The sequence below is a fragment of the Zalophus californianus genome, chromosome 9 (genome assembly GCF_009762305.2).
Source record: "Zalophus californianus isolate mZalCal1 chromosome 9, mZalCal1.pri.v2, whole genome shotgun sequence".
Lineage (NCBI taxonomy): Eukaryota > Metazoa > Chordata > Mammalia > Carnivora > Otariidae > Zalophus > Zalophus californianus.
The window spans coordinates 49,803,265-49,826,073 of NC_045603.1; the positions used below are offsets into that span (position 1 = coordinate 49,803,265).

The window sequence follows — 22,809 nt, forward strand, 5'->3', positions numbered from 1 at the left end:
TTCCTGAAATTGGTATATGAAAATAATATACTCATTCAGATATGTTTTTATAACAGACCACAATTTGAAAATTACCATCTGATCATTGATTTGGAAGAATCTGAGTGTTTCTGTATCCTCTTCCAATATGAGAATATAAGTATAATTTGAGTAACTGAATTCTCTTTTATTCAGAGCAGAGCAAGGAGGGGAGGTGGAAATAATTCAAAATGAATGTGTTCAAGGCAGACTCTGTGGTCATAAAGAGCACATGCTTTAAAATCAGACCTGAGTTTAAAGTCCAGCTCTACCACGTTTGAGCTATGTGAGTTTGGGCAAGTTACTTAACCAGTCTGAGATTCTGCTCCATTTTCAGTAATGTGCACATAGTAATACCCACCTTAGGGAGCAGTTGTAACTTATTAATAGAAATGTTTACATTTGGTATTCAATACATGGGGACTATTTTTATTACTATAACATCCTAAAATACCTTTCCCCGCCTTTGTTCTTATCCTTCATCAAGACTTAAATGAATGGGAAATAACCACTAATCATTACCACAGTCACTGATTTCGGAAGTTTGATACTGTGCTTAATCTGAAATTAAACTGGTGATTTGAATTATTACCATCCTTTGTCTCAGTATTTTAAAAGGGCAATATTCAGTATATAGTCTTCACCCCCTAAAATGTTGTTCATACTGATATCAGACTTTCTATACTCCAGGAGTCTTCCAGTTCTTTCCTTAACTATCTGCCCCTCTCCATCTTGCTTCTCTCATCAGTTACAGAAAGTTTATAAGCATACCCAATATAACTTGGTTTCCTAAGCTAGCAATACTGCAGTTGGGTTAATAGATGCTGCTTCAAAATGTGAGCACACCTTCCAGCTATACTAACTGCCTTGTTCTGCCTTGTCCCTCACCCAAGGAGATGGTAGAACTACTCTCAGAAGTTGTTAAAGTCTTTGTTTTTCATTCAGTCATGCCATCAGTATTTATTTGGTGTCTATGAAGTGTTAGGGTCAGCCAGGTCTTAGATTAAAGAAGATACAATCCCTGCCCCCAAGTCAGTCACCACCTTATATGAGATACAGAAGAAAATAAGTAATAATATGATGAATGTTCTAGGTGTAAGCACAAAATGCTAAGAGAATGTGGAGGCATCCATTTGAGCCTGGGGAGCTAAGGAAATGCTTCTAACAACCTTGGTCTTGAAAGCGTTTGGGACGTGTTAGAATTAACCAGAAGTGAAAGGGCCAAAGCAGATCAGAAAGCATGGCACATGGAAGTAGCAGATGTAGCTGAAGCAAAAATTATGTATAAGGACTCGGTAGTAGGTGCATAGAAAGATATACTGAAGTCAGATCCTTACGGTCCTAAACCATGTTAAGAAATTTGAACTTTACTCCCAAAGCCAATGGGAGCCATTAAAAGATGTAAAGCAGGGGAGTGAGGCCAAAGTATTTGGTCAGTGATGACCGGTTGCAATCGGTACTGAAGAATGAGGCATTCAAAAGTCTGAATCAACTCTGTTTCTAGCCCAGGCTCAGGGAGCAGTAGAATGAAATGACTAAGAACACAAGGCTAGCTTCACAACCGACAAGCTGGGAAATGGGAAAATGAAATTCTCATCCATTAATGTCCAGTTAATGCCTACTTCACATGGCTGTTTTACGAATCAAAGGAGGTCATATATTTAAGCACTCAGCAATGATGTTTGGCACCTAGTAAGGCCCAATGAATCCTAAATGCTAACTGCCATTATTAGGATGCTTTTAAAATTAATTTTAGCTTTATTTTACAGTGTCCAAATCTTTTGGAACACTTGGAATTATAGAGATTTGCCCCCCCCCACCCCCCAATATTCAGTGACCATTCTGCCTTCAGGAGCTTTTGTATTTTTCATCTTTCCTTACCACAGGAAGGTAAGTCAAGTAGAGCCAAATGGTTCTTGCCTGGGTCTGAGGCTCCAAAACAAGGGTTGTTACCCAATCCTTAGGTACCCAAAGATGCAAATAACCCTCTTGATATAAAATCTGTTGTTTTTCCTTGGTTGCATCTAGATCCAATGTAAATGAAGAGGGGGAGATTGGATGGCTGAGAAGCAGCCCTGAGGCAAAACAGTTGAGAATCTGGGGAGTTGTAGGAAGAAGTACTTGGAGGCTTTCAAACCTGTCCCAAATAATTCCTAAGGATCTGTCTGCTTTGTATGACTGCCTTGGTGCCCATCAAATACATAGCTGCTAATGATTTCTCTCTTGATTTAGAGCACCTCGCTTCTAATATACAGCATGTTTTAGAGACTCTAAATTCAGCATTTTACCTTCATTGGCTCTAATTTGTGTAGGGAAACATTTCCAGGCTGCCGTTTGTGTCACTCAAAGCAAATTATCGTTACACATTTCCAAATAGAGTCTTATGCACATATAGCCTTAGTACCAGTTCAATCTGCCCTTCAAAGATTTGAGTTTTCATATTTTTTTTCAGTTCATCATTGCTAAGCCAGCTAAATAATTTACCCCAGCTTCCCCCCACACACCCCCCCCCCCCAATCTAGGTTGAAGTAGCAGAAAGGTCCCATTGCAAGCAAGCAAGAATGATCCTAGCTGGGCTAGGAGCAGTAGTAGGGATGGTTTTGGCAAAAAGCTGGCTACAAAAAAGAACCCACGATAGATTAAAAAAAAAAAAAAAGGTTATCTTCCCTTTGTTTTTTCATGCTTGATCTCAAAGTAATGGCTTTCAATCTCTAGTCAGAATCACCCAGAAGGTTGTTAAAACACAGGTGACTGGGCCCCTCCCCCAGAGTTTGGGATTCCTACAGGTCTGAGGTGAAGCTGAGAATGTGTATTTCCAACAGGTACTTAGATAATGCCAAAGTTCCTGGCCCTAAGACTATAGTTTGAGAAGCACTGTCACAAAGCAGCCTAACTTGGAGACTAATAAATGATTGCTAACATAAAGAAATTCAAATTCTAAAAAAAAAAAAGAAAAGAAAAGAAATTCAAATTCTACTCTTAGACACTCTGCAACTCCTTGCAACTCTGTTGGTAGACTGTTGTGACACGGCCAGATAAAGTGACCACACAACAGTAGGAAGCTGTAAGGGTGTTTTTCTAAATAGTTCATTTTCTCAGGCCTGTCCTCCAAGAAATGTAGCCATACTGTGTAAAATGAATTCCATCACTTTTAGTTGAAGTGAACTTTGATTGACCTGCACATGTATGCATTCCAGAGGCTTTCTCCCAAATCCAAGCCTCCTATTTGGTCCACACAAGCAGCTGCCATTATGGATTCAAGCCAGATAGTGTTCATTTTGTTAAACAGGCAGCACTCAAGAAGCCCGAAAATAACATTGTAGATAAGTAATGCTGCAATTTTGCGTCTGTTCTGTGGTCTCATTAATTTTCTTAACTAGAGCTGAGCAGAGCAAACAAGCAGCCTGGCCCCTTTTCATGTCTTTCACTAATAGTTGTAAACCTTCTGTTGTGATATAAAAACTTCTTATAATATCATTAACATCTGTTTGGGCTCACTTCGAAACTTAGCGGTGATCCTACATTTTTCCTTCTCAGAAAGTTTTTGTTCTGGTTTAACACTCCAGTTGCACCTTTCTAAGCTGGAGCAGCCTCAAGGGGAGAGGGGCTTGGAGTGCTTCCTCCTCCAAAATGGTCTGAGCATACATGGCAGTTATCACCCGCCTATGCTTTAGGGCCTTCCCACTGCCAGTTGGGCTAATGCCTGAGAAGGCAGATGGAGTTGGAAGTGCAGCCTGAAGCTGACTCAAACAGTCTTGGCACTGTGGAGGGAGGGTGCTCTAGCTTTGCTGGTTCCCACGGTGGCAGCCCAGGTCTTGGTGTCACTCTTTGAGTGAGCCATATTGGGTGTGCATCACCTTGCAGAAGGAAACTAGACCTCAGAGGAGCAAGGAGGCTGACCCACAAAGCTCTCTTAGAGACCTCTTCCCTTGGAACTGTGACTCAGGCTGAGAACATCCATTCATCCTCTTGCTTATTTGTCCGGGCATTGACCAAAGTCTCTTTGGTGCCAGACATTGTTCTGGAGACATGAAGATAAAAATGTCTGTTTTCAAGGTGATCCTGTTCTAATGGAGGAGACAAGTGGAGAAATCATTCAAACATAGAGGGAAAAGTATATACTAGAATAGGCATTCTTGTTGGGGACAAAGATTGGTTCTCAGGGAGCAAGAATGCTAGACATTACGTGACAATGTGGCCCTTCGGAGCTCAACCCTACCTGACTGGATCTGTTCCTTCATATTTAATTTCTCTTGTTGGGGAGAATTTAAATTTCATTTCATTTTTCTCCTTGGCGAGGGGAACAAGAATTAAAAGAAGTTGAGAACACTGGAAGAATACACAGGAAAAAGGTATTTGTGCATAAGGAGTAATGCATGTAAGGTTAACCATGTTGGAAAAGTGCTTTTTTAATGAACTGCAGTGGTTCAGTGAGGAGAGAAGGCCGGAGATTGGACTATGGGAGAGAGGGTGGTGTGGCCCCTCTGGAGACACAGAGGCTCCACTCAGCTCATGCAAAGAGGTGGTATTTTATTCTTAAAGAATTGGGAACTACTGAAAAACTTCAAGTAAGAGAGTAACATATACAGATTTATGCTTTAAAAACATTCTAGGAAGAAAAGAGAAAGAATTGTATATTGTCAGCACTGGTGAAAATAGATGTGGGGGAGGGGCAAAGGCTGGAGCCCACCCAGGAAAACAATTGAAGAAGAAACTGTTGCTATGAAAAACAGGGCAAAGCCGAGGTGGGGGCCTCCTCTAGAGCAAGTGGCAGTGGGAAGCTCTGGGAACTTTGCCTGGTGGGCAGATGGGCCAGAAGGGTCTGGATGAGACCGTGTATATGCAGCCACCATCATCATCTATGAAAGTAAGGAAGCCAAGCTAATTAATCTGTTTACCCAAGGTATCCACCAGGGTTCTCTAAGGGAATTAATGTCTTTTCTTTTCTTGTTTTTAAAGTTTATTTATTTATTTGTTTAAGTAATCTCTACACCCACGGTAGGGCTTGAACTCAGGACCCCAAGATCAAGAGTCGCATGCTCCCCTAGCCGAACCAGCCAGGCGCCCCAATATTTTCTCTTTAAAAAAATTGCATTAGGAAAACTTCAAATATATTTTTAAAATAGAGAAAAATGATGTAATGAACCATCATACATCACCTAGCATCAACAATTTTTTTTTAAGATTTTATTTATTTATTTGACAGAGACACAGCGAGAGAGGGAACACCAGCAGGGGGAGTGGGAGAGGGAGAAGCAGGCTTCCCGCTGAGCAGGGAGCCCGATGTGGGGCTCAATCCCAGGACCCTGGGATCATGACCTGAGTCTAAGGCAGACGCTTAACGACTGAGCGACCCAGGCGCCCCGGCATCAACAATTATTAACTTAGGATCGATCTTGCTTCAGCTCTGTTCCTAACCTAATTGTCTCCCCCGACCCACACACTGAATTATATTGAAGAAATTCTAGACATATCATTCCATCTTGTAAATGTTATTAATGTAGCCCTAAATGATACTCTTTTAAAGGATTTCCAAAATACGTAGCTCCATATCATCACAGTTCAAAATGTTATCAATAATTCTTAATATCATCCAATATCAGTCAATGTGCCATTTCCCTGATTTTCATACACATATATAGTTGGGTAGGCAGATGGATAGAGATGATAATAGGTAGATATATAGATAGATAGATGATAGATTTTATAAAGCTGATTTTAATTTGGGTCCAAAAAGATCTACTCCATTGCTTTGGGTTGTAATGTCTCTTAAATTTTCCCTTTCTAGTTTTTGTTTCTGAGAATTTGTTTGTTGAAGAAATCAGAAATCAGCTTCTATTTCTGTCGTAATTTAAATACAGCATCATTTCTTCCTGTTTCCGTAACAACGCTGTAATAGGAACGTGTCCATCCTCACTCAAGTACTGCCATTTTTAAATTTTTGTTTATTTGCATCCCCATCACTACTTAAACTCACTGAGTGCCTTAAGAATTGCCTTCTTGTTATTGTGAGGCCTCAGCTGCCTGACTTAAAATGTCCCCACCTAAAGTGATCTTAAACCCATTCACTCCTTGTCTGGTGTTAATTTGTCATCTTTGTGATGCAAGTTGCAAAACGGTCAAAAAATGACCCCGGGCATTCACTCTGGGTTGCCTAAAGAATGAGCGCACGAGAACCAGTTTCTCCACCTTCTCCCAGTAGACCAGTGTTTATGACTGATGTTTCAACTGAAACTTCCCACAGGCTCCTGGGTTCTGGGCAGTTGGGTTCCAGGTACTGGACAGCTGTTATTTCCCACAACTCCCATAAAGAGCTGATGGCCAAACCCAGAATTCTTGGTGTCCATTGACAAGGTAGTGTTCCTGCTTGCCCTATAAGGGAGAACAGTGAAGGGCCAAGGTTTTCCACTGGCATAAACAGCCACCCTGGGCGCCTGGGTGGCTCAGTTGGTTAAGCGACTGCCTTCGGCTCAGGTCATGATCCTGGAGTCCCGGGATCGAGTCCCACATCGGGCTCCCTGCTCAGCAGGGAGTCTGCTTCTCCCTCTGACCCTCTTCCCTCTCGTGCTATCTCTCATTCTCTCTCTCTCAAATAAATAAATAAAATCTTTAAAAAAAAATAAAAAAAATAAAGTCTAAATGTTTTAAAAAAAAAAACAGCCACCCTGAACGGCCAGCAGAGTGCCCAGTGGCAACTAATATTTATGCCAAGGTCTACTAATCAAATGACTCGCCTAGAATTTTATCCAGACTATAGTAGGTGGTACAGGTGCATGTAATCTGTCCAATAGTACCCTATCCATTTATATCAAAGCCAGCTCTGAAGGATGATGATATGGGGTAGAAAAATTTGGACTTTTGACCTCCATACTGCACTGTATCCTCATATCCCTGAGCCTCTCACAGCAGCTCCTTAGTAGATTATCATCACCTTGTTGGCCACCACTTAATTAGAAACCTGTAACATAATAAAATAAAATAAAATTAAATTAAATTAAATTAAATTAAAAAAAGAAAAAAGAAACCTGTAAGAAGTTTGTGAACCATCAAACAGAGGTATCGAAGCTCAATGTGGAGGGTTCTCAGCTGTCAATATAAATTTGAGTGTAGGGGCGCTGGGGTGGCATCCTCGGTTGGGTATCTGACTCTGGGTTTCAGCTAGCATCATGGTCTCGGGGTTGTGAGATGGGACCCGTGTTGGGGGTGGGGCGTGTTCCCCATTCTCATGCGCGCTCTCTCTCACTCTCAAATAAATAAATAAAATCTTAAAAAAATATATGTATATATATATTTGAGTGTAATACTGAATATTTTTATATCATAAGAGGTTGATTTAAGCATTACAGTGTATGGTAGACGGTCTTTAATTCTCTATATGTGGAGCTTATTAGGAGTAGAGCATTGAGGAAGGAGAAGTGGCAGGTACATTCCAGAAGTCCCAATCTGTGGCAGAAGTGAAGTAAATGCTGGTAGGAGAGGACACATCACTTCCTATATTACTCTATAGACCTTTCATTTTATGTCCATTGTAATTGTTCACCATACACACAGATAATTGAATTGTTAATTCAAGCTTTTCTTTTCCTCCTTATTTCAGGGTTTCATGTCATAAATGAACAGCTGCTCGTTGCAGAAATGTGACTGTGTTAACATTTAGCTATGATATAGTCTGACTGTAAAAGCTGACTGTTTTGTTAAAATAGCTACTGGACCATTTCATTGTATCCTTAGGTGCAGAAATGAAACAGCTCCCTAACCATTCACAGCTCCTGGGCTTAAGGAATAAAACAAGAAATGCTCAAGAAATGTCATAAGCAAATACAACACTCTGAAGTCTGAGACTGCATATTTGTAATCCTGACACAGTCGAAAAACCCAACCATGCCGAAGGTGTCCCGTGCGGGCCAGTGCTTTAGTCAGACCACGTTAACAGACGATTCCCTTCATACCAATGTTAAATAGTGAAAATTAGTTCATGACAGTGTGGCAGCCTGGTATATTCTCCTGAAACATAATTCACATGACTCTTCCTCTAAAGAACAGAGGAGAGAGAACCATTCAAACCTTTTCTTCAATATCTGGAAATTCATTCATAGGATTGACGTTTTAAGATACAATCAGTGGAATAATGTGCAAGGGATTGTAGATTTCCAAGCCAACTTCTCTCAGCCCCACTTAACCACATATATGTTAAAGTTTGCTCCAACCCTGAGTAAAATCTTCTCTGTATTGTAAGTTAGCTAGCTTGTGAAGGCCTGGAAATAGGAATGGTCTGGCCCAGTCTCTGTCACTGCATGACTCTCTCCTCCCACAGCTATTTAGGGCACACTTAGGAAGTGCTGGGCAAGCCCTGTGCGAGGGCATGGACGCAGGCTAAAGGGCTTGTGGCGCCAGCTGGATGGATCACTCACTGATTTAAAACATAGGTCATTAGGCAGTGAGGCCCTCGCCTAACACTAAGGACGACCACATCCCTGTATTAGAATGTAATATCTTACCCAGAGAATCTACTTCCCCAAATAATTATTTCCTGAGACACAATGCTTTAATGATGATGTCTTGAGTTTCTTATTTTATGTATGAATATATGTGTCTTATTACTTTGCTTTTTTCCAAAGAAACCAATTATGACTCCTTGGCATTTATTGCAGATGAGCAAGAAAGTTCTGGAGCAATTATTTACACTGTGGAGCTTAAGCGCTATGGGGGGCCCCTTGGCATCACAATTTCAGGAACTGAAGAGCCGTTTGATCCTATAATCATTTCAAGCCTCACTAAAGGAGGATTAGCCGAAAGGTAAAATTTCAAGAAACTACTACAATTACCTGTGTCTGAGATGGGTTTCCTTCCTCACAGCTGCGTAGAAATATCCTCCCCTCTCCTGCTTGGTTACCTGTTAACTTTTTCACATCTACACAAAGGATCGATCCTAGAGCTTGAGAACTCTCAGGCAGAGGTCGGACTTGACTCTGAGAGGCATCTTACAGGCGGTAAAAGATGTCATGGGCTTAGTGTTGATGTTACTCTCTGGAAATGTATACACTTGACCACAGTGGACTGGAGGTGGATTTATATCGTGCCCATTTTGAGAGGAGGAGACTGAAGTTCAGGGAGGTTAAAAGGCTTGTCCAGTCCAATTCAGCAAACATTTACTGAGCCTGCATTTCCTGACAGGTACTGGGCTTGGCCACTGTGTTTTCCAAAGAGGATGATACAGGTTTTGTCTACAAAGATTTGGGGAAATACAGTGCAGTGACCCATCTTCATAATGTCTTATAATTTAGAACGTCCATTTGTTCTTTTGGTGAAGACGCACCCCCGCCCCTTGCCCCCGTTAAAGTGCATTTCTCTCTGAGACATGTTGTGGTGCATATTCCAAACCTTTCCTCCAGTAATCTAGCTCAGGAATGCACGCACCTCATTCATGCTGACACAGATAGTGGTTTGCAAAATAGAGATGTAGCACTGCAGAATCTTGGAGCTGCAAGGTACCTTGGAAGTCAGCTCATCCAAGATCTTCATCTGGCAGATGAGGGCACTGAGGCAGTCCAGAAAGGGTTACCCTGTTGGGATGTCATATTGTGATATTAACAGAGACACCTATGATGTGGTATTCTTTAGATACTCTCCTTTCCTAGCTTCCTCTGTTAGAGAGACAGTCCTAGGTATCTCTGTTAGGGAGACAGCAAGAAAAGTTTAATGTAATTGGTCAAGTGTTCTATGGCTTACAACATAGATATTTCCTAAACTGGAGATCCTTTATGAAAGAATGAAGTGATCTTTCGTTTCTAAAGAAAAAACATTCTTTGAGAGTAGATACACGGGTGGACTCGTTAAGCAGTCTCTCATAACCTGTGTGACCCCATGTCACCTCTGTTACCCCAGTTGCTGCTGCCTGCTACCCCAGAAGCAAGCTGTGGTCAGCGCACTCAGCCGCAGGCAGCCTGTGAACTGGGCTCATCCCCTCACTCACTGTCCTTAAACTGAGCCAGTACAACAGAAGGCTGGTGCTTGGGACTCCCAATCTACAGCCTGTAACCCAGTGGGAGAGATCTGAGTTTTTAGATCATCCCTGAGTTTGAATGCTTATGAATCTACTACTGCCCCACCAAGTGCTTCCAAAGATGGATATGGTGAACATCAAAATTATAAATTCCAATCTGCCAGCTCAGAATTGGGTGAGGATGGAAAGAGAAGAGACAAGGTCAAAGGTTCATTAGTTCATTGATCAATAAATTTCAAGCAGCGGGCTGAGCCCTTTACATAGTCTTCCTATTTAATGCTCAGGGTTCCCCTGAGAAATTATTATCCCCATCGTAGAGAGGTTAAAACAAGATATCCAGGTCACACAACCGAGAGTGGCAGAGTTGGATTAAAATGTAGCACGAATTGATTCTTGAATTCAGCCTTTTCAATCCTTAGAATTACCAACAGAGGGGCCCTGACACACCAGGGTCTGATGGAGGTCCCCATCTCTCTGAGCCTCACTTCTGGTGAGCTGGGGTGATGGTTGTGTTCAACCTTTTAGGTCTGTAAAAAGAAGGAATGCCCCATACTGAATATCACTGCTCTTATTGTCCAACATTGTTTATTTCCTTGGGATTTTTAAGAGGGTTACCAAATGACTCAACTTTCTTAGAATTTAAAAAGCATGCAGGTCCATTTTACATCCTAATTAAAACAGTTTTTCTAATTTTATTTGAAACTAAAAAGTTATTCACAACAGATGCAGTTATCTTGTAACATTGCCCAGGAGAGAGCGAGAAGTGGCTTCTAGAGACCCTTGCCAAGCCTTTATTACTATGAATATATAAAGCATGGCAGGGAATTTATATTCAGTGGCACACAGGGGTTTTTCTACCTTTCCTATTACTATTTGGTGTTTCAGAACTGGCGCGATCCACATAGGAGACCGAATCCTGGCTATCAATAGCAGCAGCTTGAAAGGAAAGCCTCTGAGTGAAGCCATCCATTTGTTACAGATGGCAGGAGAGACTGTCACCTTGAAAATTAAGAAACAGACAGATGGTGAGTGGGTCGAGAGCCACAATTATGGATTTTAAGTGTATTTCTGTCCCTCTCTGTGTCTTTCTAGGGAAATGACTCTCTCCAGAGGGAGTACTGGAATGTCTTCTTATTGAAATTTACTCTCAGACTTAAACTCCTTCCTCTGTCTTTAAAGCCCAGTCAGCATCAAGTCCCAAGAAATTCCCCATTGCTAGCCACCTGAGTGACCTGGGGGATGTGGAGGAGGACCCCTCCCCAGCACAGAAGCCGGGCAAGCTCACCGACACATACCCGTCCACTGTGCCCAGCGTGGACAGTGCAGTGGACTCATGGGACAGCTCCGGAATAGACACCAGCTATGGGAACCAAGGTATGTCCAAACCAAGAGGGCTTACTGTTGAAGCCTGTGTTCCTCAAAGATCTATCTTCTGCTCTTTGGGGAAAAAAAAAAAAAATCTTTATTTATTTTACCCGTGTCTGCTTCAGGGCAACCAGATGGAACACACTGAATATGGTGGCCTTGCATTTTCTCCTCCTTAATACTGATGAGTCATGAACATTCATCAAATGCTAGCAAGGCCCCATTAGGTCCACTGATGTCTGAGTGTTCAATTCAGAGCTTGTCCTTCATGCTTAGATTAATATGAGGCAAGCCATACAATAAAGTGGTTCACTGAAGACAGGCCCCATTCTTACTTTTTTAAGCAGGCTTTCCACAAAGTTGGATTGGGGAGTGCTGAAGGTGTGCTTTAAGAGATGAGCCGATGATTTGTGACCCCACTTATTCCTGCCTCCTCCTGACTTTTAACAGAGACTTACACAGGTTTCCTGAATACCCACTGTGAGAGAGTTGTGACCACAATATATAAAATTATATAGTAGATTTTTCTTCACAGGCATCAGCTTCATGTGAAGAAGTATAACCTGCATTAGAAGTTACACCTCACTCATAGAACGTAAACACACAAAAAGTGTTAGACTGAATACAGACTCATAAACTAAAAGCTTCTTTTAAACATCTCTTTCCTTCCAATGATACGTAGCATGAAAAAAGAAGTGTGTCAAAAATTCTTTGTATTTCTCCTATATGGGATTGAGATATGATTGCCCCCATCTGGATCTCTGGTGAAAATATCCCTCAAGGAAAGGAGGTTCCAGATTGCCCCTGCAGTGCCTAGAGAATATGTAAGTTCCAGGTCGAGCCGCAGCTACTTGCCTACTTGAAGGTGGACAGACTGGGCAGGAGTGTTTTGTTGGTTTTTTTTTAAAGATTTTATTTATTTATTTGACAGAGACACAGCGAGAGAGGGAACACAAGCAGGGGGAGAGGGAGAAGCAGGCTTCCCGCTGAGCAGGGAGCCCGATGTGGGGCTCGATCCCTGGACCCCGGGATCATGACCTGAGCCAAAGGCAGACGCTTAACAACTGAGCCATCCAGGTGCCCCAGGGCAGGAGTGTTGACTGGGGCATCCTGGCCATCTTCACATGTGCTGAAAGCTGTAGGTGGGCCACTAGCTGCACGGAGGAATTTATTTGGAAGCAAGATATAACGGATACACCTTAAAGATGACAGCGTAAAGCCTTACAAATGCTCATAATCCCTTAGACCTTGCAATTCCATTTCTAGGACTTTATCCTAAGGAAATAATTATATCAGAGACAGACAAAGATGTTGTTTTAGGTATTGTTTACAATGTCTAAATATTAGTGAAAAGTATCAAGTGATAGGGAATTAAATAAATTTAGGGAATCTATACACACACGCACGCACGCACGCACACGTGGAGTTTACCTTCTCTTTTTTTTGCCTGGTATAAATTCCAGCCTCCACATGGTTCTGCTCATTTTCTTCTCTCAGCTCGCCTTTGCCTAGGTCACTCTGTCAAGTCCCATGAAGAGCGGGGGGCAAGGAAAAGGAATATTTCAAAATCATCAAGTGGTTACTTGTTAGAGATGATACTGTTCAGTGGAGAAAATATTTTGAAGACCCAAAATAGAATTGGTGATTTTATTTACCTGGCAATTAATTTTTCTAAGTCATAATACCTTGCGACAAATTAGCTATGCCACCAGATAACTTATGTATTAATTTCTCATTGATCAAATTCTTGATTTCTCATTGCCCGTGAGTTGATGAGCCACCAGAGGTCTCTGATAAAGGACAGAAGTCAGATTCTACCAGAGTAGACTCTGAGGTTTGTTTATTAATGTGCTTGCTTATTTATTGTTTCTTAATGTGGAGACTCTCTTGTTACACAGATTTTTTTGTAAGGATGTTACTGATTTTAATGAGTTCTGCCCATAAGGTAATCTGTAAGAACTTAGCTACTCTCAGGGCTGCCTGTCTGGCTCAGTCAGGGGAGCAAGCTACACTTGATCTTGGGGTCATGAGTTCGAGCCCCATGTTGAGTGTAGAGAATACTTAAAATGAATAAATACATTTAAAAACTAAAAAAATAATTTGAAAAAAAGAACTTAGCTACTCTGTCCTTTTACACCATAGGATGAGGACCCTGATTAGCATACTAAACATAGAGCCTTTCCCACATGAAAAAAAATGAAGAACCATTTATTATTCGTGAAGGTTTTGAAAATTTGAATTCCTAGACAGAGACTAGTAGTGATAATAATATTAAATTGGGCATCAATAAGTTAGAAATCTTCATGAGGTTAAAGAGAGAGAAGATAGCAATTGTGAGTGAATCACGTCCTCCAAGACGAGAACGCAGTAACAATACCTCATATTTGTAAAAAACAGTGCTTCCCAAGCACTCACCTCAGGTCTCATAAGGAACATGGACGAGGAAAGGCTGGTTGATCACAGGATCTCAGTGTTAGCAGAGCATTTCAAAGTCAGCTCGTGTGCGGACCCGAGCGCCCGTGGTGACCAGGTGCTCCGTGAGGGCTGAGGCAGATCTCCCCAACCCGCGCCCGGAGCCCAAAGTTCTCACTTGTATTGAGTGGAGATCTGTCTGCCTGTAGCTCCTGCCTGTTAGTCTACATTCTACCCTCAAGGTCATTTAGAACTAGACAAAAGCCTCTTCCTCTTGACAGCCCTTCAGATAACTCAAAGACGGCTCTCATGCCTCTCTGAAGTCTTTCCTTCTCCAAGCAAAATTGCCCCAGGTCCTTAAAGGTTCCTTACATAAAACTTACTTTTGAGTATCTTTATCATCCTGAGGGCCTCTCTTCTGAGTATGTTCAAGTTTAACTCTCTGCTTATTAAAGTGTAGCATCAGAAAGGAAGGTTATACAACAGTCTGACAGCCCAGAGCAACTCAAGCCTGTCACCTTTATGGCTGAAAATTTTAGAACCTATGAAAGCAGCCTATCAACTTCGACATAGAATTGTGGTGGTTGAATCCTGTGTGTCACTCATTTTGTGCTTATTGCTTACCAAGATCTCAAAGTCTAGCTTTTTTTTTTTCTTTTACTTGTGTCATTAGGTTAAACCAAGTCTTTCCAGATTGTGTGAGTGAAGTTGACTCTTAAAAAGCAAGGCACAGAATCACACTTTTTCCCCTGTTAAATACTATGTTGTGAGATGTGGGTGATCTCTTCAACCTGTGCCTCCAGCCTCTCAGCAGACTGTCTACCATATACCAGGAAGACCTTGCACATTCTTATTGGACCCTACAGTCCACGATAGTTGTCCCATTCCCAGTAAGATATCACACCTCCGTGATGCGCATCTTCCTCCTTGGGCCCAGTGTCTCTGCAGCCACATTCCTTATTCTCTGCTGCTTCTCCAAAATGTCAAATTTGCCCCATTCTTTCATTCAACAAATATGTAATGGCTGGCACAATATTAGGCCAAGATGCAATGGATATACAATGATCGGCAAAAGAGTTGTGGTCTCTATTCTCATGGGAGAGGTAACCCAGCTGAAGGACCACACAATTAACAAGTCCTACAGTACAAAGTATTAGTTAATCAGGCTCCCTGCTCGGCGGGAAGCCTGCTTCTCCCTCTCCCACTCCCCCTGTGTTCCGTCTCTCACTGTGTCTCTCTCTGTCAAGTAAATAAATAAAAAAAAAATCTTAAAAAAAAAAAGTCTCACAGTGGGATGACTCTCAATTCTACTGTGCAGCTCTAGGATGAAAAACTTTTCTAGTCTGCCTCTGGGTCAGCTTCTTCCACTTCTCATTCTCCTGACCCTTATATTCATGCCCTTCTGCCTTATCAAAATCTTATGCTTTGGCCCCCTTCTGTCTTCTTTATTCCTCTTTCTATTATTCTTTTAAGATTTTATTTATTTACTCATGGGGGACAGAGAGAGTGAGAGAAGCAGAGGCAGAGGGAGAAGTAGGCTCCCTGTGGAGCAAGGAGCCCAAGGCAGGACTCAATCCCAGGACCCCAAGATCACAACCTGAGCTGAAGGCAGACGCTTAACCGACTGAGCCACCCAGGCGCCCCTTTATTCCTCTTTCTAACTCAGAAAACCCTTTCCCTGGATTTAGCAAAGGTCAATCAATACAAGGGGAGAACGATAACTTGCTGGTACTTAGAGTCTGACATTCTCATGGATGGTGTAGCGCTTTTGGTCTGTAATTCCTGACTCTCAACTCAGGTAGCTATGTTTTCTGTCTTATCCCACATTAATCTTTAGATCTTTCTCTCTTTTGAGTTCACTTTTTTCAGCTTTATTGAGGTATAATTGACAAATAAAATTGTGTATATTTAACAGGACAATGTGATGATTTTGATATGCGCACATATTGTGAAATGATTACCAATATCAAGTTGATGAGCACACCCATCAACTTACATAGTTACCATTTGTGTGTGTGTGGTGAGAATGCTTAAGATCTACTTTATTAGCACTTTTCAAGTATACAGTACAATATTATTTTTTAACTATAGTCACCATGCTCTACTTTAGATTCCCAGAACTCATTCATCTTATAAATGAAACTTTATGCCATTAGACCAACATCTCTCCATTTCTCCCATTCCCCAACCTCTGGCAAACATTCTATTTTCTGTTTCTAAGAGTTGAGTTTGACTTTTTCTTTTTTAATTTAGGTTTTACATACAAGTGAGCTAATATAGTATTTGTTTTTTCTGCCTCTCACTTATTTCACTTAGCATAATATTGTCCAGGTTCATCCATGTCATTGCAAATAGGATTTCCTTCATGTTTATGGCTGTTGTGTATCTATACTACATTTCTTTATTCATTCATATGTCAATGGACACTTAGGTTGTTTCCATATCTTGACGATTGTGAGTAATGCCACAGTTTTATCTCTTCAAGATACCTACTATATTTCCTTTGGATATATGTGCAGAAGTGGGATTGCTGGATCCATTTTGAGGTCATTTTTATCATTTGTATTTTCTCAGAGAAAAAATCTGTTTTGGGGCGCCTGGGTGGCTCAGTTGTCGAAGCATCTGCCTTCGGCTCAGGTCATGGTCCCAGGGTCCTGGGATCGAGCCCCACATCGGGCTCCCTGCTCGGCGGGAAGCCTGCTTCTCTCTCTCCCACTCCCCCTGCTGGTGTTCCCTCTCTTGCTGTGTCTCTCTCTGTCAAATAAATAAATAAAATCTTAAAAATAAAAATCTGTTTCATACAGGTTTTCAAATGTATTTGCACACAGTTAAGAAATTTGTTTGATTCTTTTTATTTTCCCGGTTTCTAGAATTATATCCCCAATATTGTTCCATATTTGGTACATTTGTATTTTTATTCTTTTTCCCCATGAGTATACTGGTAATGGTTTATTTTTATTTGGCATTTTTCCAAAGAACTGACCCTTGCATTATTTATCAGTTCTATTCTTGTTTTCTAAAATAAATTTTTGCTTTTAATCTGATTAAGTTTACTCCATTCTTAGATTTTCTGTTTATAACTAGAATTCGCTGCATAATTCATCTATTTCCATGCTTCCTTGTAGTTTTCATAAAGATTTTGATGGTTGAGAAGAGACCAACATTATGCAGGTGTTGAATCAGGTGTACAAATTTTATTTGTACACCTGAAACTAATATTACACTAGAATTTAAATAAAAAATTAGGGGGAGAAAAGGGACACCAACATGTACAGTCAAAAAGCCCAACTTCCCTTTAATGTAGTTAGGGAACACAACATAGTACATAAAGAGAGTAACACAGAGCAGAACACTGAGCAGTATTCTCGACATTGGCGGGGGGGGGGGGCTTTTATTTTTCTCATTAATATCTCTTCTGCTCTCTACAAGCTCATGTTTTATCTCCTTCTGTCATGTTGGCTTGCCCAGTTTTCTGTGAGCTCTTATATCTTTGCTTTGATCTCTTGCTTTATAGAGATGATAGTTTCGGTGTGTATTTTTAACATTTTGTGAAGATCTAGTTGGTCATATTTATCATTTGCTGCATGGCAGTCTTTTACTCATGAGTATCCTTCATCAGCTATTGCTTTGTTTTTCTGTTCCTTCTCTCCTTTTTTTTTTTTTTAATATTAACTTGGTATACATCTTATGCCAGTTCCTTTTGAATTATTGCTCATCTTTGCATGAGATGACTTCTTTCTAAATCGGAAGTTTGAAAGAAGGTCTGAGACAGAAGAGGCCAAGCTGTGCTCCAGGCTAGCAAAAATTACCCCACAGTTCACAGTAACGTGTGATGAGTGCATTCTTACTCAGCCCAGAGACTGACAACTGTAGGCTGCCAACAATACAGAATTCCTCTCTGCTAGCGTGCCTCACTGATAGATTGCTTCCTGCAGTTAGTGGTGTATCTGTAGGTGTTGTCTTTCCACCCACCTCCCTGGCTTTACCCTGGTGCACTGATTCTGGGGAAATTCCTGCTACCAGCCTATATAAGCCATTCTAGTGTTTCAAACAAAGCATTGTTGTTTTGCTCTTTGCCATGGCCCCTGCTTTGGAAGACTGGGCCCTCTCTGAAATCGCTGGTAATAGGTGTCTCCTCTTGGCTTCTTATCACCACCTTCCACCCCCTGTTTGACTCATGGAATTTGATAACTTTTTTTTTATGTATTTATGGTTTGAGATTCTAGTTTTGCTGAAGATGTAGTTTATGTTATTTGTCAACCCTTTCTGTTTTGAGGTGATTTCTAGAGAAGGTAGAGAACCATTTTGCTCTGCCATTTTAAAACCACATTCTCATCTAAACACTTTGAATATTTCTTGGCTAGAACAATTACAAATAGTTATATAAATGCATGATGTGATTTTCTCATTCTTAACAAAACTAGATTTTTAGGAAACAAATTAGGCAAGGAATTATCTGGCTCGCTTTCCTATACTAAAATTGCATTCCAAAAATGAAAGTAATGGCAGGAGCTACAGTCCCAAAACTGTAGAGTTGAAGACTGAATTCCAAAACCATTCTGTGATTTCAGATTTTATGAATATGAACCAACATTGTTTAGCTCGCTTTTTAAAATTAATACTGAGTGTGAATTAAGAGCTACAAATGTAAGATATTAATCTGCCCAATATTGTAGTACTGAAAACCAAATAGTACACTGTTGGAATATGAGAATTTTACAAGTATCTGAAGTATGGTTACCCTCAAAATAAAAATCATTGTACCAAGATTCCGTATGCTATTAGAAGTGCCAACATTTGTGAAGACTTATTTTCCATGACACTAATGCATAAAACTAAACATTACTCTCAGTGAAAGGAATCTAGACTGAATTTTATACCTTGTATCAGTGTGCTTTGGCTGCTATAACAAAATAGCAGAGACTGGGTGGCTTAAACAAAATAGAAATTCATTTTTCACTGCCTAGAAGGCTAGAAATCCAAGATCAAGGTATCAGGTATGGTTTCTCCTGAGGTCTATTTCCTTGGTTTGCAAATGGTTGCCTTCTCCCTTCCTCACATGGCCTTTCTTCTGTGTGTGCTCATCCTTGGCATCTCTTGTGTGTGTCCAAATTTTCTCTTCTTATAAGGACACCAATCAGATTAAACTATGGCCCCAGCTTATAACCTCATTTAACCTTAATTACCCCTTTAAAGGCTCTTTCTTTAAATACAGTCACATTGATGGCTAAGGCATCGATATATGAACTTAGGTGCAGATATAATTCAGTCCATAACACACCTCACATTATGATACAAAGGATAAAAACAAATATTGAAACCTAGATTGAAAGAAGGAAAGAAGGAAGAAAAGAAAGAGGGAGGAAAAAAGAAAGGAAGATTTCCAATTCTAAATATAAAGGGTAATTACTTAGGAAATACATTTTTTAAAATTACATCTATCTTTCAATGTGTTCTTTTATCAATTTTGAATTTAAAACCTAGCTTCCAGTATCATCCCCGCATTTTAATTTAATTTAATGTGCTCACACCATCATTCAGTAAAAACAATTATATAATTATATGTCTGGTAGTTGGTTTTTTCTTACATGTGGGCTGCCTCATTCATTCCATTCCTCCTATGGCTTTTAAGTTTGATTCCCTGTGTAAAGGGATATTCCTCAGGGCTCTGAACTTCTCAACTATGGCAAGCAGCTTGTCTTTACTTAATTTCCATCAGACATTCCCTATTTTAAATTATGCAATCATCCTCCACCTACATCAGTTAGGGATTGAGTTCACTTACATATGAAAGAAAATACAAATGATGGTGTTTAAACAAGTTAGTTATTTTTCTCCCACTGTAGTAAAGACCCTGGTTGAGGCAGGTGGCCCGCAGTATCATTAGGACCCAGCCTCTCCTCCCTCCAGCTTCACGTATCTCCTGTCTCTCCATTCATTGCTGTCTGTTGTGGAGGCTACTTTTAGGCACACAGGCTTGAGCAATAGAATGCAGAAAGGGCCCATAGCGCCCCCTGGCTGGATACAGACAGGCCCAACAGGCAACCCACCTTAAGATAGCCAGGCACAGTCACCAAAAAAAGGGAGAATTCCATAGGTCGCCACACCTTCCCCCTTTAAAAGCAGCCCCCCCCCCCGCCTCAGGGCAAACAGCCTCTCCCATCCTGTCCTGCTCACTGCTCTCTGGCAGTGGATTCAATAAACTTCTATCGCCTTTGTTCTGCCTCAGGTGAATCCCTTCACTGCCCACACCATCTGCCTCCAGCCAATTGTCACCCTACATTTGGAGGCCCTCCCAGACACCACATTTAGACACCACACCTTTGTTATAAAACCTTCATCAGGCCTGAAATATTTACTTCCTCACCATCTCCTTACTTTGAGTATATTACTATCAATGATCTTTTAAAAAAATAAACTAAATCTAATCTTGCCCCTCCCTTAAAAAACAAACCAACATAACGGTACTCAGTTTAAACCAGAGTTCTTTGTAATCTAGTTCCCAACCACTCATCAATCTCATCTCCTGATAGTTCCTTGTAGTACCTTTTATTCTACACATCCTGAGCTTCTCACTACTCGCCAAGCACAGCACTAGGTAGGTTAATCAATATGTTAATATCTTCATCAATCCCCGCCTTTATCCATTCTAAATCAGTGGAGAAGTAGAAATGGAGTCAGCTATGGATTAAAATATCAACTATTTTTGTTTTTTGTTTTGTTTTGTTTTGCTAGAAAGCTGGGTTGGACATGCAGCCAGAATCAGTTGCTATCTCCCTACTCCTAACCCAAGTCTAGATGTTAGGATTTGAATGAGAGGGAAGTCAGATCTAAAAAACTAACTGTAACCCAGCATATCAGTTGGATTGATTTAACTGAATAGAACTGAATACCCTAGTATTACAGTGACATAAATCATTTTTAAAAAGTAGGCATTTCAGAGCTGGCATATAACTCCACAGTGTCCTCGAAGACCCATGCTCTTAAATTTTTCTTCTTTATTATGCCTAGCACTTGGCTTCTATCTTTGGACTTACCACATGATCCAGGATGGTTACCAGGGTACCAGTTATTTCACCTACATTCCAGGCAGCATGAAAGAGAAGGAAACTGAGATCTTGAGAAGTTGAATGGCTTAGCACATAATAAAAGTGATGGGCATCTGTATTTATTAAAACCTCATTATGTGTGAGAGTTTGTGTGCGTTATTCTCAGTCCTCATGTCAAGCTGGTGAGGCACATATGTATGGTTACCCATATCTTACACTGAGGTGAATTGGCTGAGGCTACAGAGCAAGGACGTGGCAAAGCTGGGATTTGGACCCATGTTTCTTACTCAGTCCCTGTGCCAGCACAGCATGGATCCAGGTCTTTTGAGCCTATATCTAACCCAAGGATATTTGAATCTTATCCCCTCTTCATGCCCTGCTTTGTTGTAATGCAATAATCATTTAATATTGCTTACTAACACAAGGCACCCTTGGTGTAGGCAGACATGCTTTTCGAGGGAGGTGTTTCCCGAGTAACGAACAATGCTGCGCATCTGCTCAAGGCCATCCTTACATTCTTGCCCAATCACCAAGAACTACTTGCAAACAACAGTTGGAAGGAAAATCAGAAAGTTAATCTGCCCAGTTTAAAACATGTTGGAATTTCCCCAGGGAACTGATTGATCAAACAGGTTAATGCTTATCAGAAAAGGATACCTAGCATTTGGCTCTTAGCAAGTTGAAAGCTAGTTAAGGGAAGTGAGGCTTCCCCTAACACTTTTTGTATCACAAAAAGGGAGACTTCACTTATTTGGGGGGTTGGTTTCTCTCTGTGGGAAGGAGAAAATGGATAGCCTGTAAGAGAAAGTCAGGAGAAATGCAGTGATTTGCAGCACTCCCCTTCAAGAAGAGACCCGTGCATTTCCTTAATTCAATGCTTCCAACAGAAAACAGCACAATTGATCACACAGAATTTCTTCCCAAATAGCTAGCCATACTTCTGTTATTACCCAGGAAGAAAATGAGATATCAAACTGTAAATATTTTCTCTGCGCCAAAGACTCCTAATGCTTGGTATCTTAAAACAGAAGGTCCATTGAAGGTTCTTGCAGCTCTGGGCATTCCCCTGCATTCTTGAGATCAAGTCCTTTTGATCAGAGCATTATCCTTCGGGCATCCTGCTTCCTCTGCACTCTATTAGTAAGGATGACATTATAGGTTCTAACAAGTGGAGGGAAAGTGAGTAGTAAGACGAAACAGGGATGCCGTGGTGACAGTCATCTTATGTGATACGCTCGTTTCATTGTATGTGAAAATGGCAGCCAAGGCCTGTTTGCTGTATTAACTATTTTGGTTTTTGGGAGGTTTTTTGTTTGGTTTTTGTCTTAATAGTTTTTAAACACAGTAAGAAATACATATTATATTGCAACCTGGTACACACATGTAAACACATACAGACACACACACACACACACACACACACAGTGGGGTCACAACCCGAAATGGTGGATGGAGCTATGTATCATGATTATAGCACACGCTGTAGAGTCAGACCTGCCTGCAAGCCCCTGCTCCCCTATTTAAATTTTGAAAAGAATTTTGAAAAACCGCATACCCCATCACACATTTAAAGTTGTCATGTCATTTTTTTCTCCCCAAATTTAAATACTTGCAAAGACTATAATTTCTAGCTGGTCATTAATATGCCTTAACATATTTTTGTCAAAATCAAGAACCACAGATTTAGCTCAAATTTATGGAAAATGTCCATTTTATAACCCAATTGCCAAAGCCATTCCACCCTGCCTCACCTATCAAGTGAATCGGACTTAACTCCCTGTCAGAAAGGAAGTCAGTTTTCATTTTGTAATTCAGATAAACATAATAATGTGCCCACCTCCCACCCCGACAACTATTTTGGATTCTAACTCTGAGGTGCAGAGAGACAGGCAGGTTCGGGGGGAGGGAGAAGCCTTACCAGGAGTCTGTGCCTGGTTGAATTAAGGCGCTGCTCCCAGGAGA

General features: G+C 40.9%; 1 protein-coding gene across 11 annotated transcripts in view; it reads left to right on the forward strand.

Moving 5' to 3' along the window:
* Nucleotides 1-22,809, forward strand: part of GRIP1 (glutamate receptor interacting protein 1) — a 660,679-nt gene that overhangs the window by 612,177 nt on the left and 25,693 nt on the right. For all 11 annotated transcript variants that reach the window (XM_027593517.2, XM_027593519.2, XM_027593518.2 and 8 more), the window contains 3 exons: nt 8,670-8,814; nt 10,907-11,046; nt 11,201-11,395. In XM_027593517.2, the coding sequence (XP_027449318.1) occupies nt 8,670-8,814; nt 10,907-11,046; nt 11,201-11,395 (480 nt within the window). The remainder of the gene's footprint in view (nt 1-8,669; nt 8,815-10,906; nt 11,047-11,200; nt 11,396-22,809) is intronic.